At 34.5% G+C, this 22,026-nt stretch overlaps 2 protein-coding genes across 2 annotated transcripts; both read left to right on the top strand.

The window, feature by feature from the left end:
* The first annotated feature begins 7,537 nt into the window (after positions 1 to 7,537).
* On the top strand, positions 7,538 to 12,549 carry LOC132056328 (uncharacterized). Its single transcript, XM_059448469.1, has 3 exons — positions 7,538 to 8,458; positions 11,678 to 11,766; positions 11,866 to 12,549. The coding sequence occupies exons 1-3, from the start codon at positions 7,709 to 7,711 to the stop codon at positions 11,969 to 11,971; spliced, it is 945 nt and encodes a 314-aa protein (XP_059304452.1). The 5' UTR covers positions 7,538 to 7,708; the 3' UTR covers positions 11,972 to 12,549.
* Positions 12,550 to 13,397: 848 nt separating this feature from the next.
* LOC132056327 (transcription termination factor MTERF8, chloroplastic) lies at positions 13,398 to 15,893 on the top strand. The gene is made up of 2 exons (XM_059448467.1): positions 13,398 to 13,867; positions 13,939 to 15,893. The coding sequence occupies exons 1-2, from the start codon at positions 13,621 to 13,623 to the stop codon at positions 15,246 to 15,248; spliced, it is 1,557 nt and encodes a 518-aa protein (XP_059304450.1). The 5' UTR covers positions 13,398 to 13,620; the 3' UTR covers positions 15,249 to 15,893.
* The last annotated feature ends 6,133 nt before the right edge of the window (positions 15,894 to 22,026 follow it).

Here is a 22,026-nt window from a genome sequence, read left to right as displayed (position 1 = left end):
TATATATATATATATATATATATATATATCTTTCCTTTTTCCCAATCACTCCCATTTCAAATTTTTTATTTCTCAAAATCCTAAAAATCTCTCTCTCTCTCTCTCAACCACCACCACCACGGTACTCGCACCGCCCTTCTCTTAACCAACTTGTATTGACAAATGTAACAAGAAGGCTCGTCTTGGGCATCATATACTTTCGAATATACAAGATTGAATTTCAATATTTGAAATATTGGTTTGATAGTCTTTCAAGGGAAGTATTGATTTTCACCCACGAATCTTTAACTGCCACACAAAACAAAAAATCAAGTATAAAATATGTCCACACACGACTGGGCAAGTTTGGTTATTCGCAGATTTGACGCTAGGGTCCATTTTGATGCTAGAGTTTTAGTGATGGTGGAGAGATTAGGGTTTTTTATGGTGGTGGTGTCTCAATTTAGGGTTTTTGGTGGTGGTGGTGTCTCAGATTAGGGTTTTGGTGGTGGTGGAGAGATTAGGGTTTTTAGTGGTGGTGGTGTCTGACCGTGTGTATTTGTTAAAAGTCAAACACAAATACATTAAAAAAAATCTACATCTCACAGATACACTTTTTTTGAATGTATTTGTGTTTGTATTTTTTGAGTGTATTTTGTTAATAGTCAAACGAACTGTTTTTGAATGTATTTGAATTTTTTTGTCTTGTATCTGAATGTATTTGTTGAAATCCATTAAAATACATGAAAATTTGAATGTATTTGGCTTCATATATAGTTGGAATGTACACAATGTATTTAAAATACATCAAAGAAATACATAAAAAAAAAAGCCACTGAAATACATCAAAAAAAATAAATTAAAAAAAATCACTAAAATACATCCAAAAAGAAATCACTGAAATGCATAAAAAAAAAAAGACACAGAAAATACCGTATAGCAAAAAAAATCACTATGTATTTGAAAACAAACAAATACACCCGTTAAAATACGTATGTTCATTAAATAGTAGCTATGATTGGTAATATTGAAAAGGTAGCTACTAGAGGTAGGGACCTATTAAAGAGTAGCTATTCCTGTAAGTTTACCAAAAATAAGTTGAGTAGCCCAACTTATTTTTTTGGGCCAAACAGGTCAATTTATTTTTTTGGGCTTATTTTAAGCACAAAATGGCTTATAAGGTACCAATTAAACACTCGAAAAAAATTTGAAACAAATTAAGTTGTTTATAAGTTGTTGAAAGCAACTTATAAGCTAAGCCAAACGGGCTCTTTAATTATTTCTTTCCAATCTTTGACAAAGAAATTAACCATTAAGAGGAAATAAGATCTCTTGGCCAGAGGCGGACCCGCATGAAAGGGTGAGAATGCACATGCACTCCTACCCTTCGGAAAAAATTATGCATATATATGTGTATATATGATACGCTCAAATTACACCTATTAAGGGTATAATGCGGACGTTGTCAAATACAAAAACCCAACGAGGTTGGGGTCGAATCCCACAGGGAATAGGGTGTGAAAAGGGTACTAAATTCGTAGAATGCTATATTTAGGTCTAATGTCTTAATCCGATGATTTTGGTAAAAGTTGGGTCTTTATTAACTAATTTCTAAATATTGCTTTGGTTGTGAATTTATGGTAAAAGAAACTAAGGTTGTGTCCCCGTTAGATAAAGTGTATGATCATGGGCATTGATCTTGATATACGTCTAATGGTTCATTATATGAATGCACTTAATCCCTATATATGAATCTCTACTATTTCCCAATAAATAAAGATTATTTCTTTCTATGATTTTCCCAAATATAAGAAAGTAGCTATGAAGAACGATTAATCATGCCAAGTAAATTCTTCTTATTCCTAAGTTAATTTATTAAACAAAGTTTAAAGCTTTAAGTTCTTGTTGTTTATTCTTACCAACCCTAATTATTTTTTCAAATAAATCAAGGTCTATGGCTTTAATCAATGTTTGCAACCATTAATTATGAATGAAGAATGAAGAATAGCCAAACCCTAATAATCCATTATTTGTATATCAATCACAAACCCAATCACAAAACACCCATCATTGGGTTCTGACCCCTGAGAAGGAAATTAGCTACTCATGACAAAAAGAACAAGAAACAAGAAATTGAAGAATTCATAATTGCTTACTTTGGAAGGAAAGAGGGAATTGAGAATACTTGAATTGATGTTTGGACCTTCAAAACTAGAGAGTATTTAATGTTAAGTCAAAAGCTAAAATATGAGAACTCCCATAATCAAACCCTACAATGACTATGTATAGGTTAGCTGAAAACGTGAAAGTTGCGGATTTGCACTTTGGTCCCGTCGAATCTGAAATACGGTCCGTAAACCACTTCTGACGGACCGCTGAACTTTACGCCCGGACTTACATCCCAATTTTGAGCAACTTTGTTCTTCTGAAATACGGGCCATCAGAATCGGTTTTACCGTAAAGCGCCAGAATCGTTCTTTGAACTTAAAACTTCGACTTTCTCGCCGGATGCACACATGACTAAATAGGCCTTGATACGGACGCGTAAAGTGGAATACGATGCAGCAAAGTTGTTAAAATCACCATGTCTCAAATTTCGACTTTACGTTTTCCTTATTCTTTAATACGACACGGAATACGGCCCGTGTTGAAATCTGATCCGTAAACCGAATTCACGACCATTCACATGCCTTTCAATCGTTTTCGATCCAAATCACATTCTATTACGAAAAAACACCAAAAACACATTAAATAAACAACCGACTTGCTCAAAAACAAGTAAAAACTTCTCGTAAAAAGGCCTTGAATGTGCCATAAATGCCCGGCACATCAATATACCTTAAGAAATTAGTATATATTTAATTGTGCACTCTAACAAATGAAAGTGTCTTTAGGACACGTTGGTTAACTTGTTATTCTTACACGTATCACTCCGTATCAAACCCGAATGTCACTTTTAATTATTTTTTTGAGCCTATTTTTAGGAAAATAATAAGCGTTAAATGAGCTCGCCTAGATTCGAACCTACACTATCACTACATGTTGCACAACCTTAGCCACTGAGCTATCTCTTTCTTTTGTTTCACCGTATTAAATTTTATTTATTACGCATATTTGATCTAAAATATTTGTATTTTCGCCACTGCTACTCTATTAATGACTGGTCTGATACGGTATTATCCCTCAGTCGTCATTAAATTTTTTGTTGGTGTTTATGTTAAGATAATGGTGCTCCCGCAATCTTAAAATCCTGGGTTAGCCTCTGCTTTTGGCCTCTTACAATTTGAATAAAAGAAAATGTCTTTTCGAGATCTCATATGTCTTTTTTTCATATCTCTTTTGTGTAAAAAATGAAGGTCTCTTGTAAAAAGATCATAAACTAAAAAAAGTTTGTAAAGGACCAAAAATTTATTTCTCCCCCATTTAATAAGTAAATATTAAAACATTAGTAGTAAAAAAATCGAGAAAAAACCTAAATAGTACATTATCATTGGAGCTTGGACTCAAAATCATCCATATCCTTTTACTTGGAGCACTAATAGTACATAATGTTTTACTAAAGTGGTGCACTTTTAGTCACACTCCAAAAATTTGATTAAAATTAAACAGATATGAAAATGGAGTTATGTGTTCATCATGTGAGATATTTTTCCAACAAAACCTAGCGTTCATCTTCATAAAACACTAGTCACCAGTCCTAATTTATCAAAGAAAAAGAAAGAGAAAAAAGAGTTCGATGTTGGAATTTATTTCGTATCTTATTTGAATTTTACCATAATAGTGTGTTACTTCAAAAGGAATTTCTTGGTAGAAAAGGTCTTATTTGTGGAAAAAGATTCTACTATATTTATTCCTTTTCTTGTATAAGAAGATTTAGATTTTTATAAATAGAAGATTTATTCTTCTAAATCAGAATACAATAACATCCACAATGTAGTCTCTAAAGGAGTCTTATTTAGGGGAGATTTTCTTTCAACAGTTTTTATGAAATAAGTAAATATGAAAAATTCTGTTTAATTACCGCGGAGAAATTGTATATAAATATTATATTATGGACGATTCCAAATTATCTTTGACGTTCTACACAAATTAAACCCAAACCAATACTTGTTTTCATCTGATGTAAGATTTGCTTATTAATTATCAATTCAAAACACTACTTTTATACTTTATTTCCTTTAGCTAGTAACCCATATTAGTATAAAATAATTCCTTTGGGACAATTGTTAAATTAGACCGGGTAGCGACGCCGTTATTTTCTAGAATTCCACAATGATGTAATATCTAGGAGTAGTTTTTGTTCACATTCAAAAAGGAAAAAACAAGATGCAATATCCCCAATTCATGAATTTAAGAAAGCGACTCTTGTGTAAAACATTTGTGTTAGAAATAGTACAATATTAATACTGGACTAGCTAGTATAAAAAATAGTAATAAATTATCACAAAATTATGTGTTGTGATAAGTCACTATCTTGAAAGCGATTTCAGCTCGATAGGGATACAAATCATTGTAGTCAGTAGCTCCCCAAGGTTACATAATTACTTCTAAACACGTGTACTTGTGACTGGAAGTTTGGAGATTGCACAAAGAATTGCCCAAAACTATTCGGAGAAGAAGAGAGGATGAGGGTATTTTTGGATGTATTGACAAGAGTAGTCTCGACTTGTTTATGTAGCTAGATGACCACTTCTGAGTAGTGATGTTGAAGATCAAAAATATCTCTTAACGTTCGGAAAAATAAAGAGCCATGTTATCCAAGTAATGGTCGAGAATAAAGATCATTAACTTGAATAATGAACGAGAATAAAGAGTGTCATAATCTCAAGTAATGAGGAAAATAATGACTGCCATTAATTCTAAGTAATGAGCCTTGACTAGTGACTCTAGAGAAAGAATTGGACATTAATCCGGTAATCATATTTAGACAATTTCGGGTAAGCTCGAAATAACAAAAAATAATATTTTGCAAAAATGGATTTGAATTAGGCCTCGCGTATATCACGTCATTTTGCCTTCAATTTTCATGTACGCGAGGCCACTCTCTTTTACTAGCTCTTTACTAGCCTAATAATATACAATTCAATATCAAAAGGAAGAAAGTTTTTTCCACTACCAATAATGGACAAAGTGTCTTTCACATAATGAATAAATAAAACAGGGCCCACAAAAATAAAGAGATGTAATAGAATTCCTTTATTTTTTGCATTATTATTTCCAACAATTTGTTCAAAATTCTCTATAACAATATTTGACATTTAAATCTTATTTGATTGTTATAGATTAAAAAGATACATAAAATCACACTTTGTTTAAACAAGGAAACTTTTTAATGATGAAAATACCTATATTCATAAAATATTCTTTGTTGTAAATAGTGAAGTTTCAAAATATTTAGTCAAAAACTCTAGACCTATTATGAGTAATCTTAGATATTCTATTTCTATAAATATAATTAATTACATATTGCCAAAAAAAGATTAGTCGTTATACAAGGGTAATTTTATAAAAAACATAATGTTATAAAGATAATTGTTGTTGTTATAGGTAAAACACTATTATAAAGAGTTAAAAAATAACATGAAAAAATCAATTCCTAGAAAAACTTAATTTTTATAGTGAGGTATTTTTATATAAGGATATTGTTATAAAAATGTGTCTGGATACACTCTTCCCTTTCAGACCCCACTTGTGGAATCACACTGACTCGATAAAAAATATAAATCTGCTATTAAATAAATGAAAACCGAGTTGCCAATTCGTTATCTTTGAACAACATCAAGGAGCAACATTTGCTTCACGAACTCCTTATAAAAAGAAAACTTGCCATCGAGGACAACATTTTCATTTTTCTAGATGAAGTAGGCGTTTGAGCATGCAATTTGAAGCTCAAATTTGGAGTTTTGATTGACATTAGTACTTGTTTATGCATTTGAATAAAACTTTAACTTCAATTTGAAATTTTGATTTCAAATCCCAAATTCTACTAAAAGATGAGATTTCAATTCCAAGTTTGTGCTTTTAATTCTTTTAAAAATTAAAACTTGACTCAAAAGTTTATATTTTATAAAAAATCTCATAATTTTAAATTTTCTAACAAAAATAGACCCACACTTGACGTGAAGAGATTGTTCGTACCACGTGGGAGGATTATATGAAAGAATATCTAATTACTATTATTATTGATTTATTGGACAAGAGTATCTTTTTAAATTTATGTGTGTTTGAAAGTTTGTAATAACACATAATCGCAAACATTTATCCATAAAAGAAAAATGGAGATACATGATTTGTTAATGCGGTATCTTAGGATATTTTGATACTTTGTTTATGAACTATGACTCTTTTGGTAAGATTGTAAGAATTGAGAAAGTTTTGATAGTTTTCACAAATTGTAGGATTTTCGTGTCTATAAAAAAAAAAAAAAAAAAAAAAAACACAACTTTTGAAATTCAAATTGCATGTCCAAAACTCCAAGTATAATTTTAATTTCAAATCAACCTGATTGCAAATTTATGATTATGATTTGAAATCATGGCTAAACAGGCTTGAAGTTGGAAGAATTTATTGTGTGAATTTTCAGCAAGCACCACTTCATTGTAAATGTTAGAGATTTTTTTTTTACTTTTTAGCAAGGGCCACATGAACGCAAACCCCCGCTACCATAAATAATGATCTAGGCTTGTTCACTTGGGCCGATTTTAGGCGAGCATCCCTCCAAAGTGCAGTGGAGATCAGTAGCCTAGGCCATGTGCCTTATTGCTAAATCCCGTCTAGACAAGTAAGTTGTTAGAGGTGTTAACATGACGAAGAATGTGAAAGGTAAAAACTAAAATAATACGTTGATTAAGTACTACTCAGGTAATTACTAATCAGGATAGTTCAATTAATTGACTATCTCAATCCAGATCAATTTCCCAATTTGCATCCCTTCCCAATTCACCTCTCCTGTGTATAATAAATTTTTTGAAAAAGAAAGTGATAATCCTTGAATGATGGTGAAGTTAAGAGCTGAAATACGTGCCTACATGAGCACAACTAGGAAGGTGTTTGGATTGGCCTTTTGAAATAACCTATAAGCTAAAAATCATAAATTGAGAATATCGAATATTTTGCTTTTAGCTTATTTTTAAACTTTTTAAATCTAAAAGTTTTTATCCTTTCCAAACATCACAAAAAATAGAAAAATAACTTAAAAGCCAAAAAATACTTATGAGGCGTTTGTTTGGCCATGAAAATCAAATATTTTTCACTTTATTTGAAATTTGGAAGTTAGAGTTGTGTTTTGTTATAGTTTTTACATAGAATATTTCGTTGTATGAAGGTACTGAAAGTGAAAAAAGTAAAAATAAAATTTTAGATATTTAAATTTTTTATAATTAAATATTAATTTTCAAATAAAGCGAAAAAAAATTTCCGAAAATTCTAAATAAGCCCATCCAAACACCCTCTAAAATAGCCGGCTGCTATTATGGTGGAAAAAATAGTCGCCGTTACTCTGATAGAAACAATTATTACTGCTACTTTAATTATATTTAGCTATTGTTTCATGTTCCCTCCAACCACTTACAAGTTTTACAAGCAACGTGTCACGTTTACAATAATTCATTTTTCACATCTTCCTTACCTCCCATAAATCCCCATGGCGGCTTCTATCTTTCTCTTTGCAATCATCAACTCTCTGTAAACCCTAATCCTGTTTTAGTACACTCTGACTCATTAATCCACAATGCTCTGTTCCATTTCTACCCACAAATCTACTTCCAACTGGCTCGACCGCCTCAGATCATCAAAAGGCTTCTCCTTTGCCGACAACACCAATCTCGAACAATTTCTTACTAATGCTTCCCATTCTCATTCTCCAAACGCCCAAACTCAGTTAACAGATCATAATAATAATAATAACAACAACACCGGTTCGGAATCCAGCTCCGACCCGATTCGACCCGTAAACGAACCGGGTAACAGTGGAGACAAAGAAGAACTGTGTAATGTAGTTACCAATGTTCTCTCAGAGCTATTCTGTATGGGAGAATCAACTAAGTTACCTAAGTTAAATGTAAAAAAGGGCTCTCGCAAACAAACGAACCCTAGATTTTGTGCTTCATCGGAAATCAACAATGCTGAGGTTGTCGAGGTTGTTCGAAGGAAAGAAGAAATAAGGGATTCTCAGGTGAAGGTATTAGAGAAGAGTGATAGTTTGAATTTAGGGGAAGAGGAGGAGAAGTCAAATGCTAATCTGATGGGATTTTCGAAGACTGAAGTAACGGTGATAGATACGAGCTGTGCACCGTGGAAATTTGAGAAATTGTTATTCAGAAAGAAGAATGTATGGAGGGTTCGTGATAAAAAGAGTAAGTCGACGACGAATTTAGGGAAGAAGAAGAAGAGGAAAGCTGATGTGGCGACGAATGAGGGCGAGAAAAAACAGAAGGTTATAAGTGGACATGATGGGGTATGCAAGTATTCAGTAAATGAAGTAAGTTTGATTGAAATAATTGTGTGTTGCTAGTGATCATGTGATGTTATATGTTTCTTTGGTAGTATTCAGTAAAGTCTTTTTTTATGGAATGTGATCAAATGCTGACATCTATATATAGCATGCTTTGTGTGACCGATGGAAAGTTTTTAATTATATGTAGAGTTCTTGTTATTTTATGTTTCAATAATGCAAGAAGCAAGTTAAATCTTGCATATCTTCTTGGTTATATGTTTCTTTGGTAGTACTTAATAAGATTCTTTTTATGGAATGTGATCAGAAACTGACATCTATATATGGCATGTTTCGTGTTACTTATGGAAGCTTTTTGATTATATGTGGAATGTTGTTATTTTATGTTTCAATATTGCAAGAAGCAAATTAAATCTTGCATATCTTCTTTGGTTCTCGTATGGATGATGTAGTAAATGCACGTGCAGAATGTATCTGCATATCAATTAAACTCATATTGCGTTGATGTCATGGAACTATGGATGCCCAATTTTATGAAGGTTAGTGATAGGGTCGTACAACCTTTGACCTACATCATGAGCACAAATAGGAAATCTCTGTCTACCATTGACATATTCGATCCTGGTTTCACTTCACATGTGCATTGTGAATTAGAGCATACGTAGATCATGATAGAAAATATAGATCACAATAGATATATGAGCACTTAATTATATTAAGCTAGCAAGTCTATTCCAACTTTCTCTGCGTATTAAGTTGCTCGCTTATCAAAAAAAGGATATACTTAAGTGTTCTCTAATTATTGAAAAGAGTGTTCTCACCCACCAGAATATTGTTTAATCTTGTCTAGGGTTTAGCGTATGCTTGAGTTACTTTCCCATGACTTAGGCATACCACATTGCCTTTTGGAGAAGGCTTAATTTTTAGTGCCTAACTTGCTATCCTTGTGCAAATGGACTATCCTTTTCTATTATTGCTGTTTCATATGGATTTCAGGCTCCAATTCAAGTGTGGACGCTGATCACGTACCTTGTATTACTTATTAGCCTACAGTTTGAAAATGATAATAGAGGTCGCTATGCTGCTATGTCAAAGTTATGTTTATTGTTAACTATACTTCATGTTTTTATCAAAACATTTACCACACTAAAGTGTTGGAGCTTTGCATGGTTTGCCTCTTGCAATATTGTGGGATAAAAGTAATTCCTAGATGTGCTGTCCACCGAGTGAAAATTTTCTTTCTGTCACAAATAGTCTATTCTATGCCTTTTTTCGTTTTATGAACGATGTATAGTTCTTTCTGACTTTTCTTTTAATAATGACCATATTTGGTATGTACTGCCAAGTTTGGCTTCTTCATTAACATGGAATTATTTGGACTCGGCTCCCTTCCAGTGAGAATCATCCCCAGTTCCTCCAGTTCTATTCTAAAATTTTGACCCGTGTCTCATTTGCCATTCAATGGATCAGATTTATGTATTAACTGGAAACATCTAAACCATGATTAACAGCTTTCTCACAGTCCTCCCTCTCTGTTTTACTGTCAGATTTTATTTTTCGTACTCCCAAATCCTTTTTGATAGATCTGCTCAGCCGGAATACTCCTCGAACGCAGACGGGTCATCCAACCTTCTCCGATAAAAAAACTCTCTTCCATCTATTCTCTTTCCTTCACGTTCTCCATAAACAAGGCACACGTCACTGTTCACCATGCCTAGTTCATCGATGGATCTGGCTCCTTTAAAGTAAAAAATTGTCCTATTATTCACTGCACACACACAAAAAAAGAGTTTCTTGAAGGAGTTCTTCTTCCAATCCGTAACTTCACTTGTGTAGGGAATCTAAAGATGGCAACTTATTAATCCATTGACTTGAAAGCAATTATACTGATGAATGCTCTTTGACTTTGTCGTGGATTGCTATTGATAATGTCGAGGACCCTCAGCTTTCATTTCTTTCCCGATCGATTGGCCGTTCCATGGAAGCAAACCTAGCATTTATTCCACTAGAAACTTGAAATTTCCATTTTGATTTGCCCCCTTCTAGTTTGACTTGGTGTTGGACTTTTCTATGCGATTTTTTTTTTTTTTTTAATTTACAGATTCTCTGTGCAATCCATAGTTACTAATTTTTTGGGTATGATCAATAATTAAGAAACAAAAAGAAGCTTCGCTGAAGCCGGAAGGTATTCCGGCAAGTCTCGGAGTGTCGACAGTCGGAAGTGGTAGCAGAAGACTAATAAAGATTATCCTTTAACTGTGGTTAAAATATACTGGTTAGTAAAATAAATCAGATTCATTGATTTGTTAATGAGACACGCGTCAAAATGTTAAAATGGAACTGGATGAAATGGAGATGATGCTCACTGGAGGGGAGCCGAATCTGAATTATCTCATTCTGACTAAGCTGTAGTCTGTTTCTTTTCTTCAGCATCTGATGCATAGTTCCGACCTGTTTCATTCAGTTTGCAAGTCTATTGTTTCTGTGAGCAAACTCCATTATATTGGATCATATAAAAGTTTTGTACAACTTCATCTGTCTCTATTCGTTTCCTTAGAATGTTGCAAATGACTGGTATGCAACATTTTTATCAGACTGACTTCGAATTAGATTGATTCACCAGTGATAAAAGATGTAGTCAAAATGGTGGAATTTTGGGTCTAAGATGCTTTGCTAGAGAATAGGCAGGATTGTTTCTTTAATTCCCGTTGAAATGGCTTAGAGGTCAGTGAGTAAGATCTTATTTTAGTTCTTCACACCCTTCCTCTCTTTATGCAGATGCTGAGTTTAGTAAGACCATGGCGGGTCTCAGTTAGTGATGTCACTTTTTCCTGAGATATAGTTACTAATAGTTAGGAGTCCTAGTTATGTCCTTATTGGTAGATTCATCTGTTCTTATTTCTTTAAGTCAATCTTGTCATTATTTACTTGCATATTTAGAGTTACATATGCACATAAAAATAAAACACTAAGTGATTGTCATGCGCGTGTATAAAATAATTATATGGAGACCTATATTCAAATTTATTACTGTAGAAGTCCGTAATCTTGAATTTGCATGCATAAAGGAATGTGATATTTAATGGACTTTTCTGTGCATTTAAGTAGAGAAGGGTTGATGTATATTAATTAGGCATTGTTATAGGACCAGTTACTTAATGGTTATCAGTAGCCGTTTTGGTTTCACCGGAAGAATATTATTACAATCATTTTTTAAGCCGTCTTGACTTGTACTGTGTTATGCAGAAGCTTCAGTTGAATGATAAATTGGAAGAAACTTGTAGAAGGACATCTGATTCTGTTGGCCAGGCTTCCAAAAAGAAACAAGGGAACTTGTAAGACTCACTTAAGTTGTAATTTCTGTCTTACTTCTGGGCTTTCTTGAGTATGTGACCCATACTTGAAGGTCTGATAATTTTTTGTTGGTTTCACAGAAAATTAAAGAAGGCATCTTCGTCTGTTGTCCTAATTAAGAGCATTCCAACAAGTAAGAAAAATGGAACAAGCATAGCTAAGAATTTTCTGAAGCCATCTCATTGACAGTACCAGGCTCGATAATCAACTAAATACACTTGTGTGATTACAAATTCATCTGTACCTAGCCATCTTTGGAGTAATGCAGCATGACATTTTGGAGAAACAAATACTCCACTGTATAAGGTGCAGAATGGAGCAGGAAGAACTATATGAGTACCAATCCGCAGAGAGTTAAACTGTCAATGGGACGTCTTGTTTTGCTTATCAGGATGCAAACATTCTAGCTATCATGATAATTGATTTGTTGCTCAATTCGAATATGTCCAGTTAATTTTCTCAAAGGTATCATTTTTCCAGGAGTTGTGAAGTTACTGATACGGCCTACTACTCAAACATTTGCGAAAGCTGCTAGATAAATCTGTTTGAGGACCAGTCCAGTCAAGTACCAGCAGTGGCTCCCCATTTGGCAATGTAACAGCTTCTTGTTTTACCATTTATTCCCTATTTTAGTAAAATCTTAAATTCTAATTAATTGCTTCCTGAAAGTGGTCCTCGTCTGAGAGGAGAGTTAAAGACATAAATGGATAGGTCATCAACGATCTGTCTGTTGCCGTTTCGCATCCAAGGAACTCTTTACTCGACTTCCTTTCTACTTCAACTTTTTCAAACAGATAATACTGTTGCTATGTTGCACTTTCTTCATTTCTTTTCTGAGAGAAGTACCTCCTTTCTCTCTCCCTAGCCATGTAAGTGCAATTTGGGGGTTTAAACTAGACATTGCTTAATCAGTTAATCTTACCGATGAAGATCATAAAGAAATTGGTACTGAACCCGTGTGTTACTGTGCCCCAGAACATTGGTAGTTTGTGGGACAAATTGAATACAGTTTAGTCCTTTAACATTTATATTCATCGTTTTTTTTTTTGTGATTCATGATAATCTCATAATAAAGGTGTTGAGTACAAGTAAAAGGAAATCAGATATATGAATGACAATTTACTTGTTCGTTAACTTCGTTTTAGAAATGACAATTTTATAATCTATACCTGCGGACAAGAACTTGGGGCTGCTTGTGCACGAGTCTTTGACTACAAAATGTTGGAAAACTACACTTTAGTCTGGGAGATCGGTTTTATGATCGCATTACAAATGTTACTCCATTTTAGTTATGTGATAATTTTTACGTGAGATCAATAAATAAAACAAATGAGATCCTTGCCAAGTCATTTTTTTCTTAATCAAATTTCTGTCATAAGAGGTTATTTTCCCATTTGCTCTTTGATCAGATTTTACTATTAATAATTATATATATATATATATATTTTTTTTTTTGGGTTTAGTCTTCCATGTTTGACTATAATAGATTACCATTAGTTAATAATTGGATCATACTATAGGAAACATTGTTCTATATTTTCTTCATTTGGTTTACGTAACTCACAATCTTATATTCACCTAAGAAGCTTTTCCAACTTTTTTATGTAAATATATACAAACATGTACAAATGTTTGAAATTAACGTTCTTTGGCGCGCCAGTATTTTACCAAATTGTAAAATACAGTAACTTCTTAAATTTGGTTTTTAACCCGTTACTAGTTTGAGACTGACACTTTGGAGCCACAGCTTAATCCTCTTGCTTCGTATACAGCTTAAACTATCATCATCTACCTTATCGCCAAGCAACTGTACCACTGTTGCTTCCTTTGCTGCCATGTCGACTCCCACCAAATCTTTCCCATTTTCCTCTTCTCCTTCCTGTTTCTCTTATGCACTATCTCCCCCAATTCGAACTTTCTTTCCTTCAACTTTACTCCCTTCTCACAAGCTCATATTTACCCCTAACACTGCACAAAAACAAGATAAACTACCTTTACCTTTTCAAGATTCCAGGATTTTACTGCTCAAATGCAACGCCATCACCATCAACGACAGCTCCACAAATTCTTTCGTTGATTCGGGTGAGTTTCTCTCTCTCAGGTAAATTATCAAACACCTGATGTGTTTCTAACATGCTTGTTCTTTTTCTCAGGGGTGATGTTATTTGCACTCTTTCGAGAAATTGGGTTCAATGAGACTGATACTGAAACCCTTTTGGACAACCACCCGGTAATCAAAATCACTCCTTTCGAATCCATACGTACAAGAATTCATTCTTTGCAGGCCCTTGGTGTTAGTGGTCTTTCACTTTCAAGATTGATTGTGAAAAGACCAGATGTTTTAACAGCAACCGAAATTGATGGTGTTGTTTGTTTTCTACTCAAGGGTGATTTGGAGTTGGCAGGAAAAATCAAAACTTCACAAATTGAACATCTTTTTAACACAACAGAACCCAAGTTTCTTGCAGGATTTGAAGGAAAGGTAAGATTGTTACTCCAACTTGGGATTACTCAAGAAACTATTGTTCATGTTTTGAACAATGCCAACTTAACGAAGGCATTTTGTCTCAAATCATTTGAAGATATAGAAAGGATACTCAATTTCTTGAACCGTTTTGGCGGTGTTGATTTGATCCTTCGTCGTCCAGCACTTCTCAATTATGACCTAGACGCGCAGTTGATTCCGAGAGTCGGTTTCCTCTTGGAGCTGAGTGGAGGTGATGAGATTGGAACTGCAACCGTATTGCGTAAGTTGCCATTTGTTGTTGCATACAGTGTTGATCACTTAAAAGATCATGTAGAGTTCTTGAAATCATTTGCTGGATTAAGTGAGGAGGAGATTTTTCGAATTGTTTTAGTTTATCCCAATATGTTTAGTGCCAGTAGGAAAAGGAAATTGCATCCTCGGATTGATTTTCTAAAGCAATGTGGGTTGACTTCTCATGATATATTCAGATTCTTAATAAAAGCTCCTTTATTTCTAAGTCTGTCATTTGAGGGGAATCTTGCTTACAAGCTGGTCTTTTTGGTGAAGATTGGGTATAAGAAGAATACTAAGGAATTGGCAATGGCAATGGGAGCTGTTACCAGGACTAGCTGCAAAAATATGCAAGAGGTTATTGGCGTATTTTTGAACTACGGCTTGACTTGTGATGACATTTTGGAGATGAGCATGAAGCATCCGCAGGTATTGCAGTATAATCATGAGTCATTGGAGGAGAAGATGGATTATTTGGTTGAGGAGATGGGTCGTGAAGTTGGGGAGCTATTGGCTTTTCCTGCATTTCTTGGGTACAAGCTTGACGGAAGGATTAAACACAGGTATGAAGAGAAAAAAAAGATCTTAGGGGAAGGCATGTCGCTCAATAAACTCCTTAGTGTGTCTGCAGCAAGATTCTCAACAAAAAGCAAGAGGAAGCAACGAGTTCCTGCCATTAATGGCCTTGATGAGAGTGATGACTGATTTGGAATGATTTATGGTACATTATTTGTTGTCATAATCATGTGAAAACCTCTATTAAATGTTAAAACCAAAGGTTTGATGGTTCGGTTAGATCAACTCAGTTTTGCTTCCTTTGCCGACTATAGAACGTGCGTATGGACATATTTGCAGGGGAATGGAAGAACTTCTGGACAATGCCGTCTTTCATTTGCTGAGCATCGAATGCTCGGGTATTGGTGTTCTTCATGGCTGAGTGAGGACATGATTTCAACTTTTAGGTTGTCTATTGGTAAAATCAGGGCACTTTATGAACTAGTGATCGTACATTAGTGCAAGTGCGCAATAACAACTTTGTATCACAACTGGAAGTTGACGGCACACTGAAGCTTCTATTTCTGTTGAAGATGTAATACAGAGCTGCTGAACCCTTTTATGTTGACACTCTTTAAAAATGTAAATCAGTAACATATATTGCAAATTCTGAACTATCTAATGCCTATATTTCCTCTTAGAATTACGTGCATATGTGCTTTCCAAAGCCAAATTACAGTTATACTAGGAAAAGACTGCCATAGAGGATGTTGTTTTGAATTTCTTGTTCATTAAAGTGTCATTGTTTTCCGTGATCTGATCGTTGAATATTGAGTTGGCCTCCTGATTCCTACTCTTCTTTCGGATTTTGAACTGATGCATCAGATTGGATAATTCCTTGACTGTACAAATCATATTATTTTGCTCGAGAAACAATAACCTTGTGGATTTGCTGCAGAATAGCTGTGGTCCATATAAACCATGGATTCAGTGCTTATCTTAAGCAACCTTGTCAGAGGCATCATATTACTGTGGCCCTTAACGTGGGTTTTTTTTTTTTTTAGTTAAATGTTGGCAATTGGGTTTTTGAAGTTCATATAAAGTTTCAGACTCATTTCTCAAAAGTGCAGCCTTACCCTCCGGACAATCAATCACTATGATCGCTTTCTTAGAAAAGAAATTGCGTAAATTCTGCGTTTTTTCCTCCCTTGATATATTTTGATGTGCATAGCAGATATTTCGTTGAAGATGTTTAGTAAGTTCATTTCCACCAAATGTTGCTTGATTTTTACTGAAGTAATATATGAAGTTAACATATGTGTCATTTTGATCTCTTTTGGGAGGGGTTTATGTTGAACGCGCATTGGCATCTGTGTTGTGCATTGATCAATGTCTTCTTCATTAACACCTTGTAAATATTAATTTGGTCAAACAAAACCAGTTGCAAGAATTGCGGCAGTGCATGAAACCAGTTTTATAACATGGCGTATGAAGCCCTAACTAGTCTTGGTATTTCTTTTCTTTTTGAAGTTAGTCTACACAGGTGATTACTGTTCCTTCAACTTGATTAACTTCTATATCGCATGGAGTATAAAATAGGCTTAATACATCGACAACCTCCAAACTAGCCAGCAATTCATTTACTAGAACTATAGCTTTCTTTTGGTGATTTCTTGAACTCTCAAACAACCAGTTTTTGAATGAACATGAAGTTGAGATATTTCCCTCTCTGGAAAGCCATTTTGCACGTCCCTCCTTTTTACCTTGAAGAAATGAATCAGCATTTTAGTCTTTAGGAGCAGATTTCATTATATTTTCTTAACAAAAGAATTTGCAGTAGCTGGGGCAACCTTTTTAGTTTTCATGACTAAGTGAGTCATTCTTGTTGGCCACACCAGGCTTTTAGATCTCTTCTTTTTTCTGGATAACAGTGGTGTCCGGGTCAATTTGCGCACACACCTCGACTATAACACTGTATTACTTGCATCCTTTTGTTAGCACATGTATGGGGTGACTGTCGGTTTAGGCGGATTTGACCCTGGCATCGATGGTGTTCATTCCAACAGCTACACCACAGGTGAAATGGCTTTTAGATCCTTTACAAGGTTTAACTCTAGTTTTTTCTGATTTTGCCATAATTTGGTCTCACCTGTGCAGTAGGACATGCAAAAACTTCTGATTTCTTAAACTTATACTGTTCTTCTGTATTTTTAGTTTCATGACATCTTTTCCTCCTCCATTCCCAATGTTTGATACTACCGGAGTTTTCTTTCAAAAACTGGTGCTTTCATCTGTCATGTCTTCTAAGTGAATAGCATCTTTGTCGAAGCAAGGACCAAGTAATTTGTTACATAAATGGCTAAGGCTATAACTTTATGAGAATGATATTATTTGACTTCTGTACGTAGCCATTGTCATGTATTCAAAAAGATTTGAGATCGTTCCTGTATGCAGTTCTAAAATGTGATTATGAAAGTGGTAGCTCTATGACTTGTGGAGACTAAAATCTCATGGTGGATTCTATTGAGAATCAGTGCTGATTGCTGAAATGGTAGAAGGGTAACAATTGGAAGTTTTAGCGTTATGCCACTGTGTATGTAATTCTGGAAAAGCCTCTTTTCATGCCACGATATTATTTGAAAGTAAGTAGCGTTTGGACATGCGATTTGAAATCATGGTTTAAAATCAGCTTTTGGACATGCATTTCATCTCATGGTTAAATCATCCAAAAAGGCATGATTTGGGGTTTCAAAATTTTTAAATATACAATTTGACTCATAAGTCTATATTTTGTAAAAAAAGACCCATAAGTTGGTAGATATTTTAACAATTACTTCCATCAACCATTTACCACCTTTATTTATGTCTATCATGAGAGAAGATTATATTAAAGAGTAGTTACATTACTATCCATGTTAATTTTTTTTTTTATTGAACTAAAATTTGATCAATTGATGTTGAATTCTTTAGAAAGGTCTTCTAGTAGCGTATTAATTTTGTTATGAACTATGACTTGCTCATTTGATAAGATTATGTAAGAATTGAGAATATTTTGATAGTTTTCACAACTTATGGGGTTTTTATGTTTATAAGAAAAAATACAACTTAAAAAATAAATTAGTATCGGCGTTATTTAGATAATGGTTTAATCACGTAATTTTAAATGTAGCAGGCTCCTACATACTTGTGTTCAAACCGTTTTTAGACAACTGCTTGAAGCTCCCAGTTCTTAACCTATCTTTTTGCTTTAATGTACAAATCACAAATTTAGGGATATAATATATTTTAGACAGGACTGGGATTTGGGAATATAGGGGTAGCTATGGGCTTATAGAAAGTAGAGGGAGAAAGTCTGCGGGCATAATAAGAAAGCAGTATATGGAGGTAAGAAATTGGATGATGATTTTGACAAATATCCACTTGTAGGATTACTTACAGGAGTATAACAAGCTTTTGCAAAGTAATTGAAAAAAGGCAATTTGCACGATTGTCCTTATTCGGGAGTGGTCTTTAATTTTACCCTTTCTAAAAAGTCTTTGGTTTCGAGTTTGAACCTTTGCTCAACTAAAAATTAAAAAAAATTCGCAAGGTAGAAATTACATTCGTAACTATCTTCAGACAGAGTTTCAAACTTAAGGTAACTCTCCCTGATCAGGCAGAGTTTGACTGAACTCTACTTAAGGTAGAGGTTTGCATTAATTTTTTTCACTCAATTGAAATTTTGCAAAACTCAGTCTTAAGGCCTAACTTTTACCCGAATAAGTCTAATTTTGCTATAAAACTCTGCCTTGTGATTTTTTTTATTGAGCCGAGGTTCAAACCCCAAATCTCAGGGTATTAAGCGATGGGTAAAAATTAAAGACCAGCAATTTGAGGGGTAAAAATTAAAGACCAGTGCCTTTGAATGACAATCCACACAAAAAGATTGAAAAATAGCCACAAAACTTAACAAAATAGCAGGCACATGTTTCTTCTTCTTCTTCCACATCAAACTATGAATAGCGCGAACAGTGACAACATCTTCCCTCTGAAGCCCATGTTTCTATTCTAATTGCTATGCAGTCCATGAACTTTTTTAGTATGGAAAAAAAAAAAAAAAACTAACACACAGAAAAAAATAATATATATATATAAGTAGGTTTCACGCACGAATTCTGTACGTGAAAGGACCAAACTGTAAAGTTAAAACTTTGGTCCTTTCACACACAGAATTCGTGCGTGAAAGAGGTAACAAACTGCCCCCTTTGTTCTTTGGCCATTTTTTTTAAAAATTGACGTTTTTTCCGTACTTTGACTGAAGATTAGTCATGTTTCAAAACGCAGGAATACCAATATTTTATATAGAATTTAATATTTTTTTTTTGCGTACAATAATGTCGGCTCATTACATTAAGTACACCTAAACATTTGGATCGTCGTTTTAGGGGTTCTAAAGTGCCCAGTAAGTTTTGTTTGTTTGAAAACTTGTTAGTGTTATTTTTTGGTTCAACTTATATAGCAACAAAGATTCTAATTAATCATCATCGGGCGAAGGAGGGGACGAAGAAACCGGAGGACCTAGAGCCAGTTTGCTAACAGGTATTGGCTTTGTCAAGCTAGATGCACCGTTCCTCGAACGAGAGAAAACAACCGCAAGATATTCATCCGTGCATGCATCCTGGCTCCCGAGACTCTTTCATAGAATTCCAACAATTTCTCCCGCTCCTCAAATGCCCACAGGAACGGAGTTGATGCTCCTACATCCATAGCATGAGTAGTTAAAGCAAGTGAATGATTTGAAATTCGAGTTATTTCACGGAATAACACTCGTATATATTGAGCTCGTAATGGTACCTCGCAATTCAAAAGTCTCTCTACGGTACCAAGAACGAGCGTGTTCTTGAGCCATCATAGAAACATAGATAGGGTCGACGACGGAACGAAGAACGAAACTTTACGACAGCTTTTTCGTAGACGTTCACTTGCATCACATACACAAGTGCTCTCTGAACCGTGCAATAAGGTCACCCATTCATCCGTGTCACATAGAAAATTCGAGGATGAGTTAACAAAGCCATTAATATTAACTAAACCTTTGATACCATACAACACCCTTTCATCTATCTTGTCAACATTCATTATATTCTCTTTCTTTTTCTCTTCTTGTTCTTATTTTAGCAATGACAATGACAATTTCAGCTGAAAAACACTTAACCTAGAGGCTGAAGATTTCAAACCAACTTCCATGGAGAAAAATGGAGTGCCTTCTCTTCCCCACTTAGCCATTTTTCAGCAAACTCTTCTCCTTCATTTCATCTATTTTCACCCCTTCAACACACTTTGCTATAGAGCCTGATGTTTGTGAATGCGGTTATTATTGTTGAATTTTTTTATGGATTATTAACTTTAGAAATTAATAATAGACTTAAACAATCAAAGCAAATTAAAACTTACTAATTTTTTTTCTTATTGATGACTTCATCATAAACTAACAATACAAATTAACCACATGAGTCAGAAATTTAAAAAAACTTAAATAACCCCTAATCTTCATCAGAATAAAAGTCCTCAATATCGTCCTCAGAAAAATATTGGCGGTTTCCTAAGACATATCTTTTTTCTGTAGATGTTAGTTCTCTATCGGTTGATGATACTTGTTCTTCGGCCAATTTTAGCATGTAAAATCTATAACGTCTTGCCAGCATTCTGTTGTTTTCTTTTCTAATCCTTTGTACGGCAGGCTCGCAAGTTTCTGGACCTACTCGAGGCATGGTTATTGAGTACCTTGTTGGGATTGGGGTGTTGAGATTTTTCAAGTCACAAACAAGACGTTCTGATTCGGCAAGCTAATGTGACTATTTTCGGCGAAAACCGCAATAATATTCTCGCGGATCTAAATATTTCACACTGCAGAAATCATCATTACACTCTATAAGTAGGTAGGGATTTAGCTCGTCTAGTTTAAAATCACTGTTATCACTCGAAAAACTGCTATAATTTGAACTCTCATCATCACTGCTATTTGGTTCTTTTGGAAGGAGTAAAGACCAAGCTGAGTTTCTACTACTCGACATTGAATACGTTGTACTCTAATAATAAAAGAAAGGGCTACTTATATAGTTGCAAACCCCCATGTACCCCTAGTTGGCGGGGGGGGGGGGGGGGGGTCTTTATGACCCTACCTACTTACTTTATATAAAAAAAATATTAATCTTCATTGGACATCTCACAGTCCGAATCCCACTTGGATCTAAATCTTGTGCTACCATGTACACCATATTCTACCCTAAGGTAACGTATTTGCATCCGATTGTTCTCTTCGCGAAAACGGTTAAGAGCAAAATTAAACTCTTGTGGAGTTCCACGAGGCATTGACATAGCACTTTTTTGGGCGTTTAAGCCCTACTGACACTAACTTTTCCTCCAGTGTTGCGCACCTCCCTAACATGCCAATCCCACTCCACTCTCATTTTATTATTGTATTCTTGATTGAATCTGTTGTTACGGTTATTTGATTATTGAAAATCATCACCATCTAGTTCCCATGTCCAACCCATTGCTTCGAATATGTTTCCTGGGGTAAAACATGTAATAGAATCAAGATTACCAAATTAGGTGTAGAATGACGTGATAACTCGTTTTAATGTGAATGCTTCCAGAAATTGTTAATCATGTTATATATAGTACCTCATTAGTTGACCGTTTTAATATGACTCTCACTTGTATTGCGCACCATTTTAATGCGCAATGTAAGTGTTGATTTGACAACACACCACGCATGACAATTTCAGGAATCTATGACACATAAAGGCTTGGTTTGACAATACAATGCTACGTTATTTGATCGTTTTGATATGACTTTCACTTGCATTGCACACCATTTTAATGTGCAATGTAAGTGGTGATTTGACAAGACACCACGCATGACAATTTCAGGAATCTATGACACATAAAGGCTTGATTTGACAATACAATGTTACTTTATTTTACCGTTTTAATATGACTCTCA

Source organism: Lycium ferocissimum, chromosome 5 (assembly GCF_029784015.1).
Source record: "Lycium ferocissimum isolate CSIRO_LF1 chromosome 5, AGI_CSIRO_Lferr_CH_V1, whole genome shotgun sequence".
Taxonomy (NCBI): Eukaryota; Viridiplantae; Streptophyta; class Magnoliopsida; order Solanales; family Solanaceae; genus Lycium; species Lycium ferocissimum.
Note: the sequence above shows the minus strand (reverse complement) of the source record. Positions and strands in the feature narration are given on the sequence as shown.